This window comes from Hydractinia symbiolongicarpus, chromosome 3 (genome assembly GCF_029227915.1).
Source record: "Hydractinia symbiolongicarpus strain clone_291-10 chromosome 3, HSymV2.1, whole genome shotgun sequence".
In the NCBI taxonomy this organism is placed as follows: domain Eukaryota; kingdom Metazoa; phylum Cnidaria; class Hydrozoa; order Anthoathecata; family Hydractiniidae; genus Hydractinia; species Hydractinia symbiolongicarpus.
The window spans coordinates 21,373,710-21,396,824 of record NC_079877.1 but is presented as its reverse complement, the minus strand read 5'-3'; the positions used below and the strand labels follow the sequence as shown (position 1 = coordinate 21,396,824).

Here is a 23,115-nt window from a genome sequence, read left to right as displayed (position 1 = left end):
CAAAGCACTTAACGACTGGACTATGGCTGAAGTTGACGCTTTTATTTATGAGGATGACTTCGATGCTATTCTTGCAGCTATCAAAGACAACCTTTTAGAAAAAGATAAGGAATTATCTGTCCTGTAGATGAGGTTGTTGCTAATTCCATCAAAAAGGGTTTAAAATGTGATCAGTGCGAAAAAATAAGCAGGACATTAAAAGGTTTTAATCATACATAAAAATAGCAACCATGGCCCTACTTCGGTGGGAGCCCCATCACCAAGTAAATTAACCCTCTATACTTGAAGAAATACATTGGAGAATGTGCTTCCAAGGTAGCTCTAGATAAGTTAAAAATTTTATGCCACTTCTTATGTGCTTCTGAAAATATTGTTTTCAAAAAGTTATATCACCTGCACCAGGAGCGGCGCCACCTGGGGGACTTTTTGCTAAGTAATAATTTTCTGCTAATGCACGAAGCTTTTCTGAAGTCCAAGGTATAGCGGTTTTACGTGTTTTAGGACTCTAAAACTGCGCTGATGGACCCCACCAGGGGGTTACAGCCCCCCCCCCCCTGGACCCCAGTTGTTTCGGCAAATCGCTTCGCTTGTTGATTGTCACTAAAATCTAAAATCTCCCACTATGCCTAACTAAGCTCCACCCACTTTGGAAATTGTGGCCCCGCCCCTGTGCACAGTTATGCTGACGGGACAATCAGTGAATTTTTCCACCTGTTAATGACTATAATAACCTGATTAATTAGGTGGACAGAGGCAGTTCTTTGTGATATAGCTATTATTACTAAGGTCATTTCTGGAGTATCTTATTGCTTTTAAACATAATCGATAATCATCATAATCCTAAAAGACATTCGGGTTACCACCCTCATAGCACAGGACAGCATGCCAAAGATAACATTTTTAGCAAGGGTAATTTCAAGAGCAGTTACGTTAACAAGATTCTACCAACATACCTACGTCATTAGTAATACAGGTGTGACTACTGCGAGAACAATTTGCAAAATTGAAAGCCTAACGATGCGGTGAACCTAATACACAGAAATTCAATAAAAAGATCTAATTTCTTTAAAAATTACAAGTGTGGTATTTATCGACATTTATCTTTAGGCTGTTGATCCATGCTGAGAACAATCCGCTTAACCGCTTTTACACAGCTGATCCATGATGACAGTACAAACTGCCATTATTTGTAAGTACTCGTCGGCTCCATCGCAGAGGCATTTATCCACCACCTAATGTCAATAAAATAAATATATTAAAATGCCGTAACATAATTCCGGAAATTCTAAAACCAAATAAGTTACATAAGATAGCTCTGAAGGATCATGTTCTATACACTATAATTTTACTTTTAGTCACAAAAAAACGCTTCTACTTATCAAAAAAACAAACAAAAAACACTTCTACTCATCAAAAAACAACAACACTTCCACTCATTTTTTAATTTTAACTCCCATGTTTCGCGAATTTACCATGGTAGCTGTGATACGGAGGTGTTGTGTTCGCTTGTTGTTTTTAGTGCTCACTATTTTTTTTTGTATTTGAGAAATTGTATTGTCCATGACTAGGAAAGTTAACTAGATACTTATGTCAGCTTGTTTTGCTTTGTAAGCGTTGTTTATAAAAGCAAGGTTAGGCAATATATGTGAACGTCTAAATTACGTGATTTTACTTTTTTCCATTTTTCTCTATCTTCGTTTCACCAGAACTGTTGTTTAGATAACCGCGTTTTATTTTCAAAAAAAATTATTTGTAGGTAGGTAGTGATTAAAGATTTTTTTTTCATCTACTGATTTAACAATTAATTACATTAAGTACATGTCACCTAAATGATGTTTAACACCATAAGCGTTTCAATCGCACGACTTTCAACCATGAATGATAGGCAGAAATTGTAAAATTGGGTTGTCATTGGGTTGTCATTGTCGATATTTCATAGTTGTGCATTTTTCAAGGGATAGTCTCCAGTAAAAATCACTTAAAAAATCTCAGACGAAATCAAACGACGCTTCACTTCATAGTACAATTAATTTAGAAATTTTAACCTCATTTATGAAACGTGTCATTCGTCGCTTTAATCTTAGTATAAGTTTAGTGACTTCGTAAAAAATGACTTGTTTGAATTCCTGTATTCGCCCTGTATTTTTCTGCTCCAAACTTAATGTATTTTCCGTACAGAATCGGTTTTCAGTGGCTATTGTCTCTTTCATAGAACAAAAGAAAATATTAATTATTCGTTGGGTAATGATTTACTTCTACTTTTTGCGTTTTTGTTTTTTACCTTTATTTTACCACATTTTCCCAAAAATACGCCAAAATTAAATTATTTTCTGCATATACCGCTAGAAATGTTCAAAAATGGATTTGTAAACGATTAAATTACAAAATAAACCAGTTTCCGGTAGAATAATAATTCACGCAGGCGATTTCAAATTTTTGTTCACAAAATTAAATTTGAAAACAATCCAGCAACCTGCCGGTCAACAACTGATGGTTTCAGTTGTTGACCGGCAGGTTACCTCTACTTCTCTTCATTAAAGTGTTAAATTTCCGAGATTCCTATGTTTATACCAGCAGCGTGAGACATATAAATCAGCTCACCGAATATATTCAAATCGAAATCTATTACACTTTTTTGTATAGGAATATCAAAATTCTAAGCAAGCTGGTCATTATTCTTTTTTCTCTATAGACCTTTTTACTGATAGTGCTACCATTTTCAAATTTATGACTGTGCAATGCAGTATGGGAAAATCAGGGTATCTTATGTAGTTTTGGCGAAGGTTACTTACTGTAAACATTGGTAAGAAACTGTCTAACAATGGTGCATTCACAAGAAGAATTAAACAAGTGGAGTGTTGAAAACTTAAGGAGTTATTTGTTAGCTAGGGGGGGGGTCCTTTAAGCCTTGTTCTCACTATCGGCTAACGATGAGCTAACGGTATTGTGCATGCTTTCGTAGCCGATTTCAAAATTTGAGCTACAGGTACTTTAGACGTTCACACTAGTGAGACGTTCGAGAATATTCAAATGTTTTTACATGTTGAAATATTATCGAGATGGTTGTGATGAAGAAAAACTGTTGCTATTGTTGAGGAGGATATACAAAAGTTGAGTAAAAAGAGTAAGAAGAGGTTTTGGGTCAGAAAGATTTTTCAGAGAAGGAAGGAACTCGGTGATTACCATCGCCTGTATTATGAATTAAAGCTCTCCGATAGAGAATATTTTTTCAGGTATACATTTCTCTTCCTTTCTGTTTTTAAATTTGATACTTTTTGTCATCACAACAGCTATACTTATCTTTTTTCTTTAGATATTTGAGAATGTCTCCTGAACGTTTCGAGCACTTGTTATCGTTGGTTGGTCCCGGCAAAACACGCATTTAAAGGGCCTACGAACCGGTTAAAATGCTTACATTCCGTATATCCCGCGCATATATTAAAAATAAAAATTAGGCGCAATGAACGGACCAGCGCACTTTGCTCGCTGGTTCAATATTTTTTTTCGAAAAGTTTATTATAAAGAAATATTTCAGCGAGACTCATTCTGGATGAAAACATGACCAAGGCTGGAGAAGATAAAAATTCTAGATATATCCATATGTTCGAGTCTGTAAATTACATACATGCCGGAAAAATAGCCAGTTTGTTTTTCACCGCCAACAGCTCGACTTTCGTGTAAGTCACTAAAGTCGAAAAACAACAGTCGTTCCGTAGCCCCTTTAAGAGAATCCATATCAGAAGAACAACGCTTATTTATTACTATTAGACTCTTGTCAAGTGGTGATACTCAGCAGTCATTGTGCTACTCATTTCATCTAGGGAAGTCGATCGTTTCTTCAATCATATCTGAAACATGTATAGCAATTTACGAGCAACTGAAGTCAACGTATTTGTGTGCTCCGAGTTCTAAGGAAGATTGGCTACAGATTGCAGATAATTTTGAATCAACTTGGAACTTGCCACACGTCATAGGAGCTATTGACGGAAAACATATCTTGATGCAATGCCCAAGCTTAACAGGCACCCAGTTTATAACTATAAGGGTTTTTTTAGTTTAGTCCTAATGGCCATTTGTGATGCTAATTATAGTTTCACAATTTTCGACGTTGGTCAGTTTAGAAGCAACAATGAAAGTGGAGTTTTAGCTAATTCCGTGATGGGAATGGCTTTTGAAGAGAATGAGCTAAAAGTTCCTGAAAGACGCATCGTCAATAACAGTATTGGTGGTCTCCCATATTTCCTTGTCGGGTATAAAATCTTTCCCTTAAAAACCTGGTTAATGCGACCGTATCCTGGGACGGATCATGCATGTGAAGAAAAAAAATCTACAATTATAGACATTCAAGAGCCAGGAGAGTCATCAAGAACGCATTTGGAATGTTATGCGCCAGGTGGAGAACATTTCATAAGCCAATTAGAACAACCGTTAAAAATGTTGAAAATTACACCTTATCTTGCTTAGCTCTACATAATTACTTGATTCAGACGGATAATGCCTTTTACACGCCAACAAGATTCGTGGATTCAGAAAGTAAGCATAGTGCAATAAAAGAGGGTGAATGGAGATCGATGAGAGTAGATGGTGAAGCAACATTTAAAAAGACCGGTTCTAACGTCATCATCATCTTCTTCCTCATCTTCAGAGTTTAAACCGTCAATATTTATGTTTGATCGCCCCTCACGGATATAGATGAAATTATCCAACCAGAAAAGAAACTTGTACATAGCAAGGGCTTTCTCTGCCCTTTCACTCTCTTGGGTTGATGAGCCAGACTTTTTCGTTTTTTTAACATTTAGCTTTTTTTTGTTGTATCGCTTTTTCAACTTTTCAAAAGCTGCCTTCGCCACTTTCCCTGTTGAAAACGAACGAGATTGTATTTAACATTGAGATTATATGTAAAATTGATACAAAGCTGATAAATCTTACCGTCTTCTATGAACTCTAAGGCTTTTGGCACTTCTTCCCAAGCATTGGCCACGCAATCTTTCTCCTTATAGTCTTTGAAACTTTTATCAAACAAACACGGAAAAGTTTTAACTTGGACAGCGAGCTCTTCTTCTTGCAACAACGAAAGTTTTTTAACTTTGTCTGCCATTTTGATTTCTGTCGTTTGATTTTTACACTCAGATTCACCTAACTTTTAAGAATATTTCTTATTTTAGGCACATTATTTGTCGGCCTTCTTTGAAGATAGAGCTATCTCATTTTAAGCCGAAAAAAACAATATCAAAAAAATTTGATTTAAAAAAATCAGCTAACGATGGGTTGAGAATCGGCTATGAGTTGTGTTAAGCAGGTACATTTACGTTCACACTATGGGTTAAGAAGAGAAAGTGCTTGCAGCAGAACTGCTTAATCTCCCTGTATCTTCATCATTGGAAGGAAAATAAGAAGACATTCAAAACCGACGTGTGTCTAAATTAACTGTCGCATGTATCAAAATACCCTTTCCAGAACAGATAACCACTGGATTGATGACTGAATACGTGTACTATCCTGATATCACTACCAAATGCCTTCTGGAATATGCACAGAAAAGTCTGGCTGTCAAAGCTTTAAATGAGGGAGAGAATTTAATGAATGCTGGACATGTTCAAAATGTTGAGTTCAATAACATACCTCAATGTCTGCGTTATTGTTTTGTTCGTGGAGATGTTATACAACAAACACGGGTTAATGAAACTCCTTATAAGACCTGGGTGTGTATGAACTTTGATAACCATGAAGTTTTAACTGGTGAATGTGAAAGCTGCAAACATGTTTTTGTACTGCTCCATGTTGTTGTACATCAGGTTGCATTGGGTTTAAATAAAACATGTACGTCCAGAACTCAAGTTTGGAACAAAACAGTGGCTAAAGGTCGACAAAAAGTTCATCTTCCTGCATCGTCAATATGTTTTAAAAGACCACATCCCGAGCATCTACCAGACCCTGTTAAAGTACCACGAACTTTGTTTGATCCTCGTGCTCTGCATCAACGTACAGCTAATAATATTAATTGGGATCAATTAGGATCGGCTACTTATGGACAGGCTTCTGTTTGATGTTTTCGAAAGAATGTTCACCTTGAAAATGACCTTACCTGTTGCAAGAATTTCGCCAAGTAATGAAGTATCAGAGGAATTAAACCAATTGTTTCCCCTATGAGCCCCTTAGCTAACAACACTCTTAATTAAAAGGCTTTTTTTAAAGCCACACATTTGTAAAAAACATTGCTTTGGTATATGTATAGGCTAATTTATATACGACGAAAACTATCACCAACGTTATATAGAAGGAGAATAATCAAATTTGAAATTAATTTGAAATATTGTGAAAACAACAAAGTATTGTCCACGATTTTCTCCAACTATCACACCTATATAAAATGGTTCAAACTAAATTTTCAAAAAAACCCATAAAATCGTGAAATTAAAATGACTGCAAAAGTTTCATGCTATATGCTATTTCATGCTATATGCTATAAGATTTTTTATAAATATGTGGCCTTAAAGAAAGCCACTTTGTTGATAATATGTCAAGAAGCTTTTGTCACTGCAATCAATTGGGGCCAACTACTAAACTAATGGCGGTTGCATATTAACAATAGCTGCAGCAATTGTCCAAATGTGATCACACATATCGATCATTGATATTAGTAACATGTTTTCCAATAATCGGAATTCTTTCAACCATCCATTAACTCTTTCAATGTGTATTCTTGCGCGTACTACTCTTTTACCATGATAAACTTCTGATCTTGTAAATTTTTTTTTCGGCAAACAAAAGGAGGTAGAATACATGCTACTTGGTGGGGCAAACACAGATCTTGAACATTGAAACCTTTATCAAACAGAACCATAAAACCAGGATGAAATTTTGAAGCAACATCTGTGATAGATCCAGCATAGGCAGGAGATACGTAAGAGATTGACCCCGATTTTGTACAAAATATAAGTTTTTTTTAGCGTGTTTCGGCTTTTGTAGGTGCTGTATGTTTGGTATTGTGCTGCAACATTTTTTGAATGCTCAACATATTGTTTAGTGTAGTCACCAATACCTTCACATTAGTTGAAAGTACCAGAAAAATGATGGTGCTTATATGACAGTGTTTCATCAGGTGTTGGCCAATATACTAGTTGTTCAAGTTCCAAACTAAGAAAATGATGAATGTTGTAATAATGTTGGAGGCATGTTTAGTCGATATTTAAAATCTGAAAGCTAAGTCAGCAACAGGCGCATCAAGTCTTATCCTCATCAACGTCATTAATATTTCATCCTCTAAGCTTAGAGAACGGCTTGGACCAGGTTTTCTTTGACAAAACAAATTGGCTGGACTATACTGATACTGCTTAGTTTTTACAGAATTATCACCTTTGTAATATTGGAGCTTTAAATGTTTCGGCCGAACATGCTGAACAATAAATCAAAAAACTTTGATGATGGACATCCCGTGTACAATTTTATAAATTTTTTGTTACTCTGGATACAATCCCATGGCATTCTTGTATTAATTCTATTCAATGACAATTTGCTGGAAGTTGTGGATGCAGTGAACAACGTAGGCGATAAAATAATGGCATTACTAGTTGGTGATAACATTGGAATATCTAATTCTAAAGCAGACTAATGAAAGATCTGTTGATGAACAGGTTGGTGACATTAACAAAGAGCCATTTTTAGGAGAAGTTAAATCAAGTGTGCCACCAAAGTCAATTTCATCTACGCTGTCTGGTTCTCTTTTGACACCATCTGAAGCAGTTGAAGATGGAACAAATTTATCTCTTTTACACTTTTTGTTGGGAAGAAAAACTCTTTCTTTTGGTGCTTTTCTTTTTTTTGAGTTTTCATCTGTACCATAACCTTTTAAATACAATGTGGGTAAAGGACTTGCATCTGTCGGTTTTCCATATTCAATATGATTTGAACAGATCACATGATGTTTTTTAAACACAAAATACAAAATAAAATGTGCGGCTTAATGATATTTACGAGCATTGTTACATGCTCCCACAGCATAACGATCATTAATTCGCATAACGATAATTATTCTCCAATAAAAACCACAGAACAACAGTACACATGAAAAGCGACTACCTTCGTTCAAGGTTTGTTTTGATTTGAGATACCCTGATTTTCTCATATTGCTTTGCGAAGTCATAAATCTAAAAATGGTAGCACTATCAGTAAAAAGGTCTATTGTTTCAAACTATAGACCTATTGTTTTAACCCAAAGACCAAGCTAGATATTCTTCAAAAGGAAATGCGTATAGGTGTACACCATTCCAACTTTTTTAAAAGCTTCACTACCCAAGCACACAATTATTCTCATTTTGGTTCTTGTTAGCAAACTTTAACACTCGTCGAGGATAATCGCCGCCACCCTTTTATTAATTTTGGTTAAAATGTATCAATACACGCTTTTTTTATCAGAATTTGGTTTGTTTGCTGGTAAATTCAGGTCTATTGTTTAAAAATTAGAGATAAATAAAAACAATAGAGAAATAACAAATCAAAATTTAAACCTCACTGGTTTAAATTTTGATATTCTCATAAAAAACATGTATACCGTAAAGCATATTTTTGAATTTGTTTCCTTAAATATTTATTGTTTGCAAAATAGCCATAGTCGCCCCATTTAGCTGTTTTAATTTGTGCATACTTAGTGGCCTAGCCTATTTTAACGTCTTAAATTTTTATTGTGTCTAAAAAGTTCATTTAACTGACCAAAGTCATCAAATAGGCTTTAAAGCCTTGCATGATTTGTGAATACAGTCCAAGTAGCATACACTATTTTGTTTATTCTTAGTGTTAATTACACAACAGAATCGGGTGTGTCACCATTTTGAATATATTATAGTTGCACCTTTTTAGGAAGATAGTTTATGCAGCTTCTGCATCTTGTTTTATACTATGGTTCGTGATGAAAATATAGCTAGCTTAAAAACAAGTCACCAAAATCTTGAACGTATGATCCAATTGCGAGATGTGGTTGGGCTGACTTCAGTGTATTTTGAACTTGACAAAACTTGCAGATTACGGGTAGTACGGGTGAAAAGTTTAAAAAATAGCAGCACATTGTGCCAAACATGTCCTGCATGACAGCCGAAAACAGTTTGCGGTCACATTTTTTTTGTCGATTGACAAAAATTGAGTATCCATTGAAAACTACTATTAGAACAGCTTCAACCGAAACGGAATACTTGATGTATTACATGTTTGATAGGCTGTGGGCTTAAGTGTTTAAGGACGACAACTGAAATCATTTATAAATAATAGTCGCAATGAATTTAATAGTGGAACTGTAATGGCAGGCATTAACCCTATTAATATTGTGTCATGGGTGTTAAGTCGAGCTTAATTAACATTTGGCCTAAATAAAAAGTTAATGGGTGTGAAGTTTCATTTGGCCTGAATTAAAAGATGACATTTGGTTATTTGGTCTTAAATTTTCTTATCGTATGCACGAACTTTAAGAAAATAATTTTGGTAAATAAATTGCACCGATTTCTTTCTTATTCGATCAAAATTCATTAGTTTCCTTGAAAAGTCCTCTCTTCAAATGCCTAAATTCTGAAACTCCGGTAATATAGCTAATACCAAATTATTTTTTATGCTTATTCCTTCACATTGGTCTAAAACGCCCCCATAACAGCCGTCAAGTCAATAATCCTCTTTGTGCTCAAGTTATTGCATTTTTGATATTCAAAAAATACGTCCTGGGACGCTCAATTATGGCGATATGACCATTACAGTTTAACTTATTGTATTTTTTGATCTGTTAACTGTTTGACTTATTATCACTGATTTGCGAAAATTGCTACGAAATGGGCAGTTTATAATACTGAAGGAAGGAAAAAACGCGAGTCTTAGGTAGTACAGAAATAACTGAAACAAATGTGTTTAAGTATCTTGGAAAGACGAGACAAAGTTGTATACTGAATGCACCTCCTTGATCATGAAAGTTTTGGTAAAAGTTACATAACACAAATTTATTTAAAGCATACTTACTGCAAACTTTTCTAGAATAACAGATTTCTGATTATCGCTAATTGATTCCAGTATAACTAGTTTATCATGCAACTAAATAACAAATAATTCACTTTCGATTTAGTAGACAATAATTACAATTACGTATCGGTAGTTTGTAAATATGCATACACATACAAGAGAGGGGATGGGGTTCATAGAAAAAAACTACCTAGTCGCTAGCAGTTATGTAGTTAGGAAAAACACCACGAACATGGTACATCGGTAATCAAGAAAACAATTGTTTTCAATATTTTTTGCTAGCAAAATTTATAATAACTTTCGTCACACACCCTGTCACTACTTTATAACAAGCATTGTTATGGCTAACCTTATTTATCTATAACCAAGCAACCTATAAGCAACTAGTGCTGGAATGGTAAATCTTTAAGCAGGTATCAGTGCTCATATTATTGTTCCGAATATTTATACAGGATATAACCACTTCAGTATTGGAAACACTATGATCAATGTCGGTCCTACGTTCTGAATGTATACGTAAGTATACACCGACATTGCCTACCCAATGATAAAAACACTTGCCAAACATGGCTGCGCTGTGGACCGAACAAAAGACCTTGTGAATATGAAGTGAACTCCATAACCACAAGGCCACGCGCTACATTTTTGTTTTGTGCTCTAGCAACTATAAAAAAGGGCTCTTTTATTAAGTGTATTCTATATGGTTCGGAGCATAGTATATGAAAAAATCTTTTTTTGAAATAGGTCCTTGTTTTTTAGGGTTTTTATTCTGTAAAAAGCCTTAATGTTCTTAAACTAACTCAACAAAACAGAAAACTCGTTTTTTCCCACTTTTATGCAAAATCACGAAGTTTTAATTTCACAGAATTACTTAAATTGTTTTTATTCTCAGAAAATAATCTGCATTAAATTTTTCATGGCGTCAACTTGTACAAACAAAACCAAAAATTCCTAATAAATTATGGACATGTTACGAACAATATTTTACAATTTTTGTGCTTTTTAGATAGTACGTCAGAACTATTTAAGTAAACATTTGGTGTTTTTATCGAAAAACAATTTTTAAATTGAACGAAAGAAAGAAACTTCCCTTCTATTTTGCATATTTTGAAAATAATTTTATCTACAAAACACAACCTAGGCTAAGGATGTGAAATAAAAATAAGAACATTTTTAAGAAAGCTGTAAATAAATCGAAAAAGCTCGTACATGTATCACTTCAATACTAAAAATAGGGGTTTAAAGCCTAACTTTCCCCACAAAATGATAAGAATTAACTGCAAAATGGGATCCTAATTCTCAAATTACAAAGAATTTTATCCACAAAATTTTGAGAAACAGTTTAAAATTTCATGCTTGTTTCCTAGTCAGCTAGCTACGCCATATTCAAAAACTAGTTTACATAGCTTGTTTACCGCAAAGAAATAATAAACCAATCACTTATAAAGGTCCAGTACCTGGTAAATACATGCTATCGTCTCACATGTTAATAATCAAAATGAATGAAAAACTAATTTTGTAAATAACGCAAGTAAACAAGCCATATATGGACTACTTAACTGCAAACTGAAAATTTTTTCGTAACTGATCTCGTTTTTGCATGTGTCTTTCACGGACCAAAAACGGGTTTGAAAATAGGCTTATTATCAATTACATCATACAACTTAGCTGAAATAAAAACACTGTTTTACGACCTGTTGTTACGCCATCATTACAAAAACAGTCAGCCAACATATTTTTATTTAGCGGAATATGTTCCAGTAGAAGTTCAAAAAATAATTATGACACCAGGCTAAGCACTTACTTTGTACAATGTAAAACATATTGCACATACGTTAAAAAGTAATTGTCCAAAAAAACTTTATTGCAACTTCGGTTTAAATAAAAGCACAGGAAAGAACTTGTTGCTAACACTGGACTGAGCGCTTAGTGCAGGTAAACGATGTCATATCATTACACTGTCCACCTGAAACTGTTCAGCAATTTTATATTGCAGAATAAGTTTGCAAAATTCAGTTTAAATAAAGACACATCGGGAAGTTTGTGTCATATTACAGTAAAGGGTGTAGCTAGCTACATCTGAAAGTTTGTGTCATATTACAGTAAAGGGTGTAGCTAGCTACATCTGAAAGTTTGTGTCATATTACAGTAAAGGGTGTAGCTAGCTACCTAACACTGCATTTAGCATAAGCTATACACCTAGGCATCAGAAAGATTATATGCAAATTTTGTTGCAGCCACTGTATTTAGCTACTTTTACTTTTTAGCCAGATGCAGCTAGTTAGCTAACAGCAGCCACAACGCAGTGCATCTGAGTAAAATCATATGGTGAAAAACACAAAAATAAATAATATTGGCTAAGGTAAAAGGCTCTTATATTAAACTGAATAACACCCTTAAAAGAATAGGAATACATAAGGCTAGCTAGCTTTAGGATGCTCCCTTAAAATTTACATTCATGCCAAAATCTTAAAATTAGTGGTTTAAAATTTGTACATGGCGGTGACATACTAACCTTAACATGTAAAAACATACAGAAAAAAACTATTACATTAATAAAAGCGTCGAGAAAAAAAATGTCAAGCAGACCTACAAATGTAACGCTGAACACGACCACTTATTAAAATGGCTTTCTAATTAAATTAAACTAATTAAACTTATTAAAATGGCCTTCGTGGCTCTGCTTCACATGTTCCTTCGTCGTCAAGGCTGCAAAAATCTCGGATTGTTTTTCAAAAAAAAATCGAGGTCATGTTTGATTACTACATGCAGGCAATTGAAATAAAATATTGATCAAGTTATACTATTAAGAATGCATCCTTAAAATGAAACAAAGCATGGTATTTCATAAGATTGTATATATGTACCTCTGATAATGATGTTACGCAAATTATCATGCAGAACAAGGTCTATTTACGAAAATTTGTTACCTGGTTTACAGCCTGACTTGCAGAGTACCCTTCATTTATCATTCCCTGTGTTAAGTAGAAAGAGAAAAAAAGAGATACTGTACACTCTTGAAAAAGACTTGCTTTCATTTGGTAATCACATAACAAACCTTGACTTCGTCATCTAGCTTGTCAAACGAACCAGAATAACACGTCTCAATGAGTGATTTTAGTACATCTTCCGGAATTACCTAAATGAAAAAGCAACAAATAAAAAATATTCAAAAACCAAACTTGAATGGACCTACCTCGGTTTAAAACAATAGAAAAAATAATCAATCCTCAAAAGAGTTAGAAAATCCTTTTTTTAACTATTTTGACTCATTTTGGCCACAAACAAGCCATTATTGGGCAGGAAAAAAACCCTCAAAAACATGCCTGCGTCACATTTCAGGGTCAATTGTTCTCCATCTTTGTGCAAAAATACTTTTTTTACTATTTCAAAATTAGTTATGTCTTTTACCATATTAATTTATGTCAATGACCGCTTCCTTTTTGTTAAGAATGGAATGAGATATAGAAAATATCTACTTATATTATTATTATTACGGGTATTACGGTATTAGTAGAAGTTTAACCGTTAAATATTTATTTAGGAAGTGCTTGAAAGAATATACCCTGCAAATTGCAGGGTTCGAATTAGCAGTTCGCAATTCGCAATTTGCGAATCGAAATGCCATTTTTGCGAATCACTTTGTGAAAAAAATGATAAAATTGCGAATCGAATATTTTTAAGTGGCGATAAAAATGCTTTTTTAGATCGCATTTTACAAGTTTAAGAACGAAGAACGGCGATAGAAATGCTTTTTTAGATCGCATTTAAAAGATTAAGAACGAAGAACTGCGATAGAAAAGCTTTTTTAGATCACATTTTAAAAGTTTAAGAACGAGGAACGGCGATAAAAAGGCTTTTTTAGATCGCATTTTAAGAACTTAAGTACGAAGAGCGGCGATAGATAGGATTTTTAGATCGCATTTTAAAAGTTTAAGAACGAAGAACGGCGATAGAAAGGCTTTTTTAGATCGCGTTTTAAAATAGTAATTGATCTAAGGTGTTCCCAGGCGACATCTAGATGGTGGTTAACTTCGTTACAAAGTGCCAAAATTTTTGTGAACCGACTTTACTTTTCTAATTCGAACCCTGAACTAAAAAAAACACGTCTCCACAAGCCAATTAGTCCAGAAGAAATGCTAGCTGTTACTTTGAGATATCTAGCTAGAATACACAAAAGCACCACATTGCAATTTGTTGTGCCCGTAGTACAACTAATCTACATGAACGTTCCTACAACTGCTAAGAAATAGCAACTTCTGATTGAGAAAACGGAAGAATGGTGGCAATATCCGAATTGTTTTGGAGCCGTAGACGGTAATCACGTCAATGTTATCCATTCTACAAATAGTGGCTCGGAATTCTACAACTACAAAGGTTTTTCAGTACTGTTTTGCTGGCCTTTGTCGATTTTACCTACAGATTTTTGAAGGTTGACTTGGAAGAATCTGTGATGGAGGCGTTTATCGCAAATCAGTTACAAGTCATTAAATAGAAAACAATGGAATTGGTTGACCACTTGATAAACCCTTGCAAACCTCAAGGGATCTTTTTTGGCTGTCAGAGATGTCTCGACCTAAAGTAGCAATGCATTTTGTTGCAGACAACGCTTTTTCGTTGAGTACACGTTGTATCAAGCCATTCGTTAAAAAATCATTGTTTGAAGAAAAACGGATTTTCAATTATAGACTGTCACGTCTCAGACGTGTTACAGAAAATGCATTTGGCATATGGATAAACAGATTCCGTTTGTTTTCCAGTCGAGCTGATTTAACTCCAGAAAAAGCAAAATATGTGATATGGCATCACTGGCAATGCACAATTTTTTGTAAGAACAAAATAAAGTGAAACATATACACCTCAATGCTTTTTAGACGAATTTACGGAAAACGGAGATGTTGCACTTGGTGAATGGCGTCAGATACTACGCTCAGCAAATATTGCAGATTTAGAAAGAGCTCGCACTGGTCGAACAAACTTTACAGCAGTAAAGATGAGCAATCACTTAATGGAATACTTGGGCCAGGTCTTGTGCCATGACAACGGAACATCTTGCAATTATAAAACAGAATAAATAAAAAGTTTTTTGTTGTAGAGGTATGTAGCTAGAGAGTTCAATTACATATTGCAAATAGATCCTAGTTTATAACAAGCAAAACCAAAGTGAAAAAAACACTAAAAAATAGCAACCTAAATCCTACGCTAAGAAAAATAAGAAGTATATGCATGTGTCTTTTCAGGATTAAAATGATTAACGATCGTAAGGCTACTTTTCCTGAAAAGAGTTTGATGACAAACTTGAAGGCGTCGATCTTAGGCCATATTTCCAATTTTGCGATAAATTTAAATTTCTCAAGCATAACTGGCGATATGGCCTGAATTCTTAGTAGACTTACTCACTTAATTAGAAAAAAATGGACTACAAGAATTTTATTGACGTCCTTAGAATAAAAGATGACGTTTTATTTCTACTAAAAAGATCTGTTTTTCCACATATTAAAATTTTAAACAATAGATGGAGTTGCATAATCTTTACAAATTTTTTGCATTCTTCTTTGACGAAATACACAGAAAAATAAGTGAAGAATGACAGGCGTGTAAGAAGTTTTGAGAAATCTGTGTGTTAGTGTCTGTGACAGGCAAAGTAAATGTGTTCATTTTTCTTTGAAGTCACCAAAGAAGTTATGTCTCAAATGCTAATCGACTAATTAAACGTCACGACGTCAATAACATTAATTTAATGCAATAGCTTAATTTAAATTAAAGAAGCCATTGCACATACAATTTTTAGGACAAATAACTTGGAAACGAAGTGGTGACGTCAGTCATTTTTCACCGTGCAGGTAAAAAGGGGCACCCTGGGACCAAATTCGGTAAGCTTTTCAAACCTGGATCCGCCAATCCGTTTCGGAATGGACAGGTTGATGACGTCATCAAAAAACCTTTAAAGCACAATAATTTGGTAACCATTTGTCAAAAGTACACGATCCTACACATTTTCGTGATCAGCGTTTCAAGATCTATGTGATGAAGGCAGCGGGTATATAAATTTCTGAAAAATTTTTTTTTGTATATTTGTTTGTCTTTGCTGCTGACGTCAGCAAATTTTTAAACCCTTATATCTCCCTAGGTGTTCCTCCAATGTTCCTACATACATTATTTTTATCATCTATTCAAGCTATACACAATAGAGGCAACAAATGAACAAATTTCAAAAAAAAATATTTTGTCTCTTTGTCTTTTAACGGGTCCTTCAAAATTCAAGTTACAGTTCTCTTTTCCATTGTTGTCCTGCCTAAGTGGATTTTTCTACAGGTCATTTTGAATAGTTCTTAATAAACTCCTTTAAGTGATGGGGCCTTAAAACAGATATACAGTACTCAATTTACTGCCTCCACCATAACGTCATTTACCTTTTAATATTTACATTTGCCTCTATAGAGACATAAAGCTGTTATTGCTATGTATGCAGCTACATGGGTAAACACATCCTCGATTGGATTGAATATAAAATAGTATATTAAAAGGAACAAAAAAAAAATGGATATAAACTGTAATATAGGGAACAAATGGTAAAATAGGAAACATGCTTCATATTTTTCAATGCAAAAACGAAATAAGGAGCCATTGGAGCCAGTATGGGAATTTGGGCAGGAATAGGAAGCCAGTGCTCTCGCTATTTTAAAAGTGGTGAGGTGGAACTAGAGTTCGATATAATGATCTTTACATTGTTTTTTTGTCATTTTTGTTAACAGATTTTTTATAATTTTTTTAGTTTCATTCTCGGAAGTATTTAATAAGCTCCAGTGACTAAATAAACTCCCAGTACAAAAGTTAAAAAATGAAGTAAAAACATATAGGGCAGTTAATCAGTAACTTACCATATATAGTTATTACAATAAAGAGCATAGGAACACTCCTTTAAAAAAGTAGAAATATATCCCTTATGCTAAAAGAAATCTAATTAGATTAATATAGTAGATTTTGCTGAGACTTAACTAACGTTTAGTAATTTCTTTTTTTAATGATTGACATCCCATGGAAATATTCCAAATTTTAGGTAAATTGTTACAGTTATTTTAACGAACATATTGCAGGAAAGTGAAAAAAAATTAGCAGTCGTATGAGGTAAATACTATGCAATTTTAGGGATTTGGCTAGGTTCTGGCTTAGATTCCACCCATTTTTACATTTTTTTTATGATCTACAAGCCATAGAGAAATTACACAAAAGAAATAGGACTTTGGTACAAGTGTTGACCAATCTGTTTTTTTATTTATTAATGTATCTAATAGCTGAAATTTTCTGTCGCCAAATCTGTGATTAGCTCTCAGACTAACATGAATGCAATTATTTGAGGTTTTACAATGCACACAATAGGTTTAGAAATAATTCCTTTACGTTATGGTTTATTAAGTGGGCTCTTTCTTAGAAAAAAACGTTTAAGAAACTTACGCCTGCCATTTCAATGATGTCACTAGTAGTTATGGTTTCTGCAAGCTTCAGTCGATGAGCACTTTGAAGGTAGGTAATGGCCTGCCATAAAGAACAATTGAAAGTTTGATAGTATTCAGAATAAGGTGTGTTCTACAAGCTGATTTTTTTTTTTTGCATTATCAAAAAAATAAAAACTATTTCAGATAAATCTTACTTTTCTCATGTCGCCTTCAGATGCTTTAATGACCTCTTCAACTGCCTGTCGAAAAAAAAATAAAATGGTTAAATGGCATGTTATAAAAAGTCTACACAAAAGGTCAAGGTGCAAGAATTATACACATTTTACGACCACATAGACATCTAGAAAACTTGTTTATGAATAAGGATTTTTGATGATAAATTTACTATTTTTGTATCCTTGTTTTCTAAAAATAAAAACAATTTGCAAAAGAGTACAAATAACAGTAGAATCGGGTAGTTTTAATGAGAGAGCGCAGTAAGAAGTTCTATTTCTTTCTATTTTCGCTAGCTTTAAGAAGGTAACGAATGCCTCTTAAAATATATTAAAGTCCTAGTGGTATTGACTGGCTTTATGTGCAATAAGTGCAGGTATATATAACTCGTTTTACCACCTTAAAAGGTAAAAATTCTATTTTGATTTTTAAGGTCCTAAATACCTATAACATGAATCAGGATATGTTTAGGCTAATAAAGTAGCAATGTGGTATTTTGCAGACCACAATATATGAAAATCCACTCCAAAGCCTAATCCTGTACAAAAGAAATTTTAAAAGTCACTTAAAAAACTACTTGCACCAGTGAACTTGGCTTAAAGAGAGGAGAAAAATAAAATATTTATGTCAAATTGAGTTTTTATATGTCAGACTTACTATTTATAACTCGATGTTTCTAAAAATACTTTGCGATCATAGATTTAATTAAATTGAGGTAAAAAATACAGGGAAGTAGAAACGTGCGAGTTGAACAGTTTTTCAAGTGTTTTCTTTGGCAAATAAAAGCAAGACGTATGATACACGTAAACAACCTCGCGAAGAAAGTTTATAAAAAGCTGTCTATCAAATTGTGATTTCTGTTACGAGATCTTCTTGAACGAAAAATTCCTCGAAATTTTAATTTTCGTTGGGTCAGCCTGGAGTTAACTGACTGACAGGAAGAAGAAAGACCACAAGCTGCACCTAAAATTTTCGAAATTCAGTAATCCCCCCCCCCCCCCCCTCAAAAAAAAAGGACCGGGTATAAGAAAGTCACTCAGTGAGAAAAAAAAAAATAAAGAAAAATAATATACGATGTTAATTGTTTAAAAAAGGAAATGGCTTTAGTTAAAAAAATATATTACCAGAACTGTCACTCCTGTACGCTTATGACGCGGAGACAAATAAGAGGAAGGGAATCGAAAAATTTACGTTTTTCGGAGTGTTTCCGAAATCATATTTCACTATGTTGGCGTGTCATTAGCGTAGCGAAAAGAATTTCGCTCTTGTCATTAATTATATAAGGTGTAGCGTCTTCGTTTCTCTTTTACGTATTTTTGTGGAAATTTTATTTTTTGCAGACTACTTTCCAGGCATTTGGGGAGACCTTAACTCTGCCTACATTCACTTTGGAAAACTTTGGTGGAAACACCTTTACTTTACCAGTTAGTTAAATACATCTTTTCAACACTTATCTTTTTAAACAATATACAAGATGCAGGAGGTGCTTAAGCAATCTCGCTATTAAAAATGCACAACTATGAAACATCAAAAATGCAACCCAATTCTACAATTTCTGCTAACAAAAAATACAGCCTATCATTCATGGTTGAAAGTTGCGCGATTGAAACGTTTATGGTCTTAAACGGCATTTAGTTGACAAAAAATTAACATTTTGATGTCACTATCATGTTCAGCATACTTTTTTTGTTAACTGTGCCAAATTTTGTTGAAAATAAAGTAATTTTAATTTTTGGACCAATTTTGGCCTATAATGACATTTAGGTGATAAAAATCAAAATTTTGATGTCACCATCATGTTCAGCATACTTTTTTTTGTCAACTGTGCTATATTTTGTCGAAAATAAAGCAGTTTTAATTTTCGGACCAACTTTGGCCTAAAATGACATTAAGCAAAACTTTGATGGCACCATCATGTTCGGCATACTTTTTTTTAACTTTGTCGAAAATAAAGTAGTTTTAATTTTCAGACAAATTTTGGCCTAAAATGACATTTAGGTGAAAAAAATCCAAATTATGATGTCACAATCATAATTTTTTTGTTAACTGTGCCAAATTTTGTCGAAAATAATACCAATTTTGGCCTGAAATGTCATTTAGATGAATTCCAAGTACTTAGAGAGTTTAGTTACAAAGTTTAAATCTGTGACGTTGCGATTGACCATTTGGTTAGTTAGTTACGAGTTGGAAACACACCCTCGCAGGCAAGATAGTGAAAAGAAAAAAAAAAGAAAAAATAGTGACCAAGATGAGATTCGAACACACGACTGCTCCCGTGTCGGTGCTCAGAGAGGCAAAAATTTCCATTCTTGTAGGACAAATTTGCGTTTTCATACAAGCTCACGAGCTTGTAACTAATGAAAAGAGACAAAGTCGTTTTGAATCATTTTTGTATTAAAGCTTTCTGCCGTTTTCACAGCCATGATCAGTAAATACAACATATATTAAGTTTAATTTTTTTTACCATGAGAATTGGGCTAGGTAGACTCAGTGTATTATGAACTTTGCACAGTAATGTGTTGGCAAACAAATTTATCAATGGCAGCATACTTGGCCAAAAATAACAAATATTGGGTGTCCTGCAGAAAATATTATTATAATAGCTACCAAAGTTTTAACTATAGCCGAGTTAAATCAATATTTTTCCCAGATTACTTTTGACACACCTTTCTGAGGAATTTTCTCAATATTCTTTAAAACTAAGATATGCGAAAAATTGTGTTTGTGGTTGCAGGGTATTAACTCTACTTAAACCAGGTCGTGGGATATCACATGTGTTGGACAGAGTAAACATTTTGTGTCATGAAATAGGCCCGGGGGACGTTTAACCCTATTAGCACTGTACCGCATTGTTGAATTACTCAGTGAAATTAAATGCCTACAGATAATAAATAGCTGACTGCTATGATATTATCATGAGCACTATTAATATTAGCACAAGACTGAAATTTTACAAAATAATTTTAAACTGACTAGTCCTGATGGTAATATATATGTTGGCGACATAAAAAACCTCACTGTTTATTAAAGTTTACAGTCCTATATTACTATTACTATTATTATCAATATTCATACAGTAAAATTCTGTTTTACAAAAGTGTAATAGTTATAATAAAAAGAATTAAAGTAGACTAAAAGATGAAGATGAAGATAAGAAGAGAAAGAAACTAAAAGCAAAAGTAAAAAAAAAAAACGTAAATAATTGTGCAAAATTGTTGAAGCAACTTTGTCCGCATTGCCTTTGTCTTAGTTGTTGACAAATCTGAGTGATAACACTCACCTCCATCGTAGCCACACTAATTGAACAATTAAAAAATCGCACGCCTGGACACTGCAAAAACAACTTTAGCCATGCGAAGTGTTGTATGCCTACCTTTTTCTTTGACAGGACTATAACAATATCAAACGATTCTGATCTATAAAAACTGCACCAACACGTTTTCTATTGTCAACCTTTTTTAAAATTATAAGTAAAGGGCCTAATACACTATGTGATATTCTATAAAATATGGAGAGAGAATTCTAAAATATAAAATTTTTTGTGTGTATCGATGAAATATTCCTGAAATATTCAAAATGACGTGTGACAGCTTGCCAAAGAATAATATCCGTATGGGCGTAATACCCTTTTCCAAAAAAACTTATAGCAACTTCGGTTTAAATAAAAATACAGAAAAAAGCCTGCTGTTACCCCATTCCAGCTAAAACAATAACTCATTTATTTTATTACAATAAGTTTATATCATTCTCATCATCATTCTCGTCTAGCATCCGTTTTTCATGCTAGCATGGGTTGGACGGGGCATATTAATGACCCTTTTCCATTCTGATCTAGACTATGTTAGATCTAAACCTAAATTCCTCTGCATCAGTCTGTCCTTATTACCTCCTGCCAAGTCTTTTATTTCTGAATGGTTGAGATCTTTGTCTCATTGCTGCACAACGTAACACTTCTTACACAGGCTTCTTACAACCTACCTTTTGCCTCAATTGACAAGACCATGCTTGTCAACAAAGGAAGTAACTCTCTGAACTTTCTTCAAGCATAACCCATCCTGTAAGTAACACTTCTTCCAACACCCCCTTCAATTCCCAACATTTATACTAAGTAACAGAAGTTCTGAACTATCTCTAACGAGCCACTGTTGTACATCATTAAAGCTGGAAATACTTCATTCTCTATAATCTCACCTTTGCTACGCTTGCATACAAACTGAATGTCAGCTCTTAACCTTCCACCAATACTACTGCACTTCTTATGTACCCAATGCTTGCAAGTCTGACAAAAAATTGAGTTACTACCAACCCCTTTCCTGCAAACTCCACAAGGCCACTTTCCAACTACAAGGTCACACTTGGCTGCAACGCTACTAATCACGACTTTAGACTTTGCTGTGTTCACCCTTAGCCCTTTCTCTTCCAGTCCTTTCTTCCACTTCTCAAAGTTTTCAACTAATTCTTCCATCGACTCTGCTATGAGAACCAAATCATCTGCATACAATAACTCCCATGGACAACCTGTTCTAAACTCCATCGACAGCGCTTCTAAGACTAGAACAAATAACAAAGGACTAAGTACAGAACACTGATGTACACCAACATTTACACTAAATTCATCACTAAGTGAATCGTTAATCCTGACACGGCTTCTAGCATTGCTGTGCATAGACTGTACCATCGTAACTAGCCACTCATCCACACCCAATTTTCTCATAGCCCACCAAATAACTTTACGTGGCACTCTATCAAAAGCTTTCTCTAAATCTACAAAGGCAAAATAGAGATTTTTTCTCTTTCCTAAATACTTTTCCTGAAGCTGTCTGAGTAAAAATAATGCATGTGTAGTGCCACGCCCTGGAACAAAACCAAATTGCATCTTATCTATATCAATTCTTTCTCTAAGTAACTTATCAATCACTCTTTCAATAACTTTCATTACTTGATCAACCAACTTCAAACCTCTATAGTTACCTCTTTCTAATGCATCACCCTTGAAGCAATTCACTATTACACTCGACTGCCACTCACTTGGAATAGCACCGTCCTTTATAATCTGATTAGCAAGACTTGTAATAAGCTCAACTCCAATATATCCAGATGCTTTTACCGTCACTGCAACAATACCTGATACTCCTGCAGCCTTGCCAATCTTCAATTTCCTACTAGCCTCCACCACCCATTCTGTCCCGATCTGCACAGCCGACCCCTCCACAACATCACCACCAGAAAAATTATCCCCAGCCCAATCAAACTCAGTGTTAAGCAACCTCTGATAATAATTCTTCCAAGCTACCCTTTTCTGCTCCTCTGTGCTAGCCAAAACACCTTCATCATTACATATACATTTGTCACATACAACATCTTGATTAGTCTTCTTCATTTGCTTTGCTATCTTGAATACCTCATTGCGCTGGTCTTCCCTTCTTAACACATCTTCAAATCTGTTTCTCTG

At 34.2% G+C, this 23,115-nt stretch overlaps 1 protein-coding gene across 3 annotated transcripts in view; it reads right to left on the bottom strand.

Annotated features, from left to right (window-relative positions):
- Positions 1 to 1,042: 1,042 nt before the first annotated feature.
- LOC130636179 (replication factor C subunit 4-like) overlaps positions 1,043 to 23,115 on the bottom strand; it is a 126,886-nt gene continuing 104,813 nt past the window's right edge. For all 3 annotated transcript variants that reach the window (XM_057445817.1, XM_057445818.1, XM_057445816.1), the window contains exons 9-14: positions 17,645 to 17,689; positions 17,449 to 17,529; positions 13,052 to 13,132; positions 12,924 to 12,968; positions 9,994 to 10,065; positions 1,043 to 1,232 (exon numbers count right to left, since the gene is read on the bottom strand). In XM_057445817.1, the coding sequence (XP_057301800.1) occupies positions 1,137 to 1,232; positions 9,994 to 10,065; positions 12,924 to 12,968; positions 13,052 to 13,132; positions 17,449 to 17,529; positions 17,645 to 17,689 (420 nt within the window). In that variant the 3' untranslated portion in view covers positions 1,043 to 1,136. The remainder of the gene's footprint in view (positions 1,233 to 9,993; positions 10,066 to 12,923; positions 12,969 to 13,051; positions 13,133 to 17,448; positions 17,530 to 17,644; positions 17,690 to 23,115) is intronic.